The 3,972-nt window shown below is 54.8% G+C and overlaps 1 protein-coding gene across 1 annotated transcript in view; it reads left to right on the top strand.

The window, feature by feature from the left end:
• The window catches only part of PIWIL2 (piwi like RNA-mediated gene silencing 2), a 9,459-nt gene that overhangs the window by 4,161 nt on the left and 1,326 nt on the right, over positions 1-3,972 (top strand). Inside the window, 6 exon segments of the mRNA XM_042024837.1 lie at positions 231-332; positions 410-529; positions 837-925; positions 1,204-1,309; positions 2,275-2,528; positions 3,431-3,538. Coding sequence (XP_041880771.1) covers positions 231-332; positions 410-529; positions 837-925; positions 1,204-1,309; positions 2,275-2,528; positions 3,431-3,538 — 779 coding nt within the window.

The following is a 3,972-nucleotide window of genomic DNA, read 5'->3' as shown; positions in this document are numbered from 1 at the left end:
TAAATACAGGAATGGGAAAGGGTTGTTAAATACAGGAATGGGAAAGGTTGTTAAATACAGGAATGGGAAAGGTTGTTAAATACAGGAATGGGCTGCCCAGGGAGGTGCTGGAGTCCCCATCTCCGAGCCGTGGATGTGGCCCTTGGGGACGTGGGTTATCGGTGACCTTAGGTTTGACTCAGTGATGTGGAGGGCTTTTCCAACTGGAACAATTCCATGATCTCCCTCAGGACAAGGTGCAGCTGCTCCTGTGCCTCATCCCCAACGGCCGGGACGACATCTACGGGGCCGTCAAGAAGCTTTGCTGTGTGCAGACCCCGGTGCCCTCCCAGGTGGGCTGGGACCCCCATTCCCGGAAAGCCGTGGCTGCCTCCAGCCTCACTTTTCCCTGAGTTTTCCCTCTCCCTAGGTCATCAACGCCCAGTCCCTCACGGGCCACCCCGGCAAGATCAGGAGTGTGGTGCAGAAAGTTCTGCTGCAGATCAACTGCAAGCTGGGCGGGCAGCTCTGGGGGGTTGATATCCCGCTGGTAAGGCAGGAAAACCCTGGGAAGAAGCCTGGGATGAGCCAGGAAGCTCTGGAGGGGGTGAATTATTGTGGGCACGGGCTGAGGCAGCTGGAGAGTCGGGGTTGGCTTCTCTTGGGTGCACGTGAGTCCCTTGGGAGCTGCAGGGATCCGAGCCTGGAGGTGTCTGACTTATCCCTAAATCCCACCTGGCTGTTCTTCCCTCTTCCAGAAGCAGCTGAGGGTTGTTGGCATGGACATTATCCCTAAGTCCCACCTGCCTTTCCCTGCTCCATGATCCCTAAATCCCATTTTTGTTCCCCCTCTCCAGAAGCAGCTGATGGTTGTGGGCATGGACATCCACCACAGCCGGAGCCAAGGGATGCGCTCCGTCATCGGCTTCGTGGCCAGCATGAACCAGTACGTGGCTTCCCCCTGGGAAAGGGGGAATTTTCAGGGATCTCCCACCCCAAAATCTCCTTCCTTGGCCGGGAAGGGGGTGAGGATGCTGCTCTCCCCGAGCTGCTGCGCTCAGCAAGGTCTCCCCTGGTGTGTTTGTGTCGGGAATCGCTGGGAAAGGGCTGGGAATGCTGAGCCAGGGCCGATTTGGGGTTGCACAAGACCTCAGAGGACTTTGCCCGGTGCTGGGGGAGGTTCCCAGTGCTGGTTCCTGGTGCTCATTCCCGTTCCATGCCCAGCATCCTCACCAAGTGGTACTCCAAGGTGGTTTTCCAGATGCCCCACCAGGAAATCGCCGACAGCCTCCGCCTCTGCCTCTCCCAAGCCCTCAAGCGCTTCTACGAGGTGAGGCCAACCAAAAACCACCCTCCTGTGGTTCCACATTCCCTCAAAACAAGGGGGAAACCTCCCAAAAACCTCCAGCCTGGATACGTGCAGGGGAGCAAACATCCCCAGCAGCCTTTGGACTGGATGTGGAGCCGGCACAGCTCATCCTTATCTCGGGAACGTGCCTCGGGATCAGTTTGCTCACAGGGAAGTGCCACGTTAGAGCTCCCAGGGCCCTGTCCCTTGTCCCCAGCGTGAGAAAAGCAGCCTGGGACAGGGCAGGGGCTGGGAAAAATCCCAGCTCTTGGGATTTTCCCAGAGAAACTGTGGCTGCCTCATCCTTGGAAGTGTCCCAAGGCCAGCTTGGAGCAACGGGGGATGATGGAATGGGGGTGGAATGGGATGGGCTTTAAGGTCCCTTCCAACCCAAACCATTCCAGGATTCTCTGATTTGATTTTCCCTTCCCTCTGTAGGTGCTGCAGGAACAGCCCTGGGCACTGGGAGCTGGCTGGGCAGGAGGGCCTGGAGGGCCAGGACACAGGGAATGGCTTCCCACTGCCAGAGGGCAGGGATGGATGGGATATTGGGAAGGAATTCCTCCCTGGGAGGGTGGGGAGGGGCTGGGATGGAATTCCCAGAGCAGCTGGGGCTGCCCTTGGATCCCTGGCAGTGCCCAAGGCCAGGCTGGAGCAGCCTGGGACAGCGGGAGGTGTCCATGCCCATGGCAGGGGGTGGAATTGAGATGATTTTAAGGCTCCTTCCCACCCAAACCAGTCTGGAATTCTGGGATTAACACAAACACAACCCTCCCCAAACCCACCCCGAGCCGCATTTTCAGCGGGGCTGAACGTGGTGGGTTGAATTCCCAAACTTCTGTTGACCAGGGAATATTTTCCCCTCCCCTCTCAGGTAATCCTGTACGGGCTGCAGGATAAAAAAAAATGAGCAGATTTTCCTCATTTTCCCCATTTTTCCCCCGCAGCTGAACCACTCCCTGCCCATGAAGATCGTGGTGTACCGGGACGGGGTGTCCGACCCCCAGCTGGACACGGTGCTCAAATATGAGGTGCCCCAGCTCCAGAAGAGCTTCCACACCTTCCAAAATTACCAGCCCAGCCTTGTGGTCGTGGTGGTGCAGAAGCAGCTGAGTACCAACTTCTACTGCCTGACAGGAGAGGAGTTGGTGTCTCCTCCCCTGGGCACCGTCATCGACCACAGCGTCACCAGCTCGGACTGGTGAGTGGCAGAGATGGGGCTGGGGGAGCTGGGACAGGGAGGAAACGCCCTGGGAGGGGATAAAAACCAACCCCAGGGGGAGAAAAATAACCTGGGTGTAAAAAAAATGGTGGGAAAAGCACCCCAGGGTGGAAAAAAATCCACCCTGTGTGCAAAAAACCCAGCCCAAGGTGTAAGAAGTGGTTGTAAAACCATCCCAGGGTGCAAGAAAATGGTTGTAAAACCATCCTGGGTGCAAGAAAATGGTTGTAAAACCACCCTGGGTGCAAGAAAATGGTTGTAAAAATGCCCCAAGGTGGAAAAAATCCACCCTGGGTGCAAGAAAATGGTGATAAAACCACCCCAGGGTGCAAAAAGGTGGTAAAAAAACCTCAGCGTGCAAAAAAATGCCCAGGGTGCTGAAAAAGTCATTGTAAAAATACCCCAGGGTGGAAAAAATCCACTCTGGGTGCGAAAAAATGGTTGTAAAAAAACCCCGGGGTGCAAAAGAATTCCCAAAGTGCCAAAAAAAAAATCGTTGTAAAAATAGCCCAGGGTGGAAAAAATCCACCCTGGGTACAAAAAAACCACCCCATGGTGTAAAAATTGGTGTGTAAAAACCCCCTAGGGTGCAAAAAAATGGTTGTAAAGATACCCTAAGGTATCTTACAATTTATTTTCTTTACAAAATAAGATGCTTTGGGGTGTAAAAACACCTTGAGTGCAAAAAAAAAGGGGTTATAAAACCACCCCAGGGTGCAAAAACCCCTCATGGATTGCAAAAATAAAACCCTTGGGGTTCAAAACCACCATTCTGGGGTGTAAAAAAAGCCCAGTCTGGGGTTCAGAGCGCCCTGAGGTTCAAAAATGCTCATTTTTGGGGTGCAAAAAAGTGAAATTGGGGTTTGTTTTGCCTTTCCCAGGCAGGATTTCTTCCTGCTGGCCCATCACTCGCGGCAGGGCTGCAGCGTTCCCACGCGCTACATCTGCATGTGGAACACGGCCAACCTCAGCTCCGAGCACCTCCAGAGGTAAGGGAGGGTCCTGAGCCCCCCAAAATCCTCCCCGGGGAACGGGAGAGAGCCTCAAAATCATCCAGGGGAAGGGCAGGGGTCCCAGAGTCCCTGAGATCCTGCAGCCCCCCAGAATCTTCCAGAGAAAAGGGCAGGAATCTCAGAATTCCTCAATATCCTGCAGAGGGAAGGGCAGGGGTCCTGCAGCCCCCCAATGTTCTATAGCCCCCCCGAAATCCTCCCTGGGAAAGGGGAGAGAGCCTCAAAATCATCCTCAAAATCATCCAGGGGAAGGGTGGGGGTCCCAGAGTCCCTGAGATCCTGCAGCCCCCCAGAATCTTCCAGAGGAAAGGGCAGGGGTCCCAGAATTCCTCAATATCCTGCAGCCCCCCAAAATCCTCCCTAGGAAAGGGAGAGAGAACCTTGAAATCATCCAGGGGAAGGGCAGGAAT

The sequence above is a fragment of the Corvus kubaryi genome, unplaced genomic scaffold (genome assembly GCF_017639235.1).
Source record: "Corvus kubaryi isolate FWS band 111438036 unplaced genomic scaffold, C.kubaryi_AGA036_p1.0 37265, whole genome shotgun sequence".
Lineage (NCBI taxonomy): Eukaryota > Metazoa > Chordata > Aves > Passeriformes > Corvidae > Corvus > Corvus kubaryi.
Note: the sequence above shows the minus strand (reverse complement) of the source record. Positions and strands in the feature narration are given on the sequence as shown.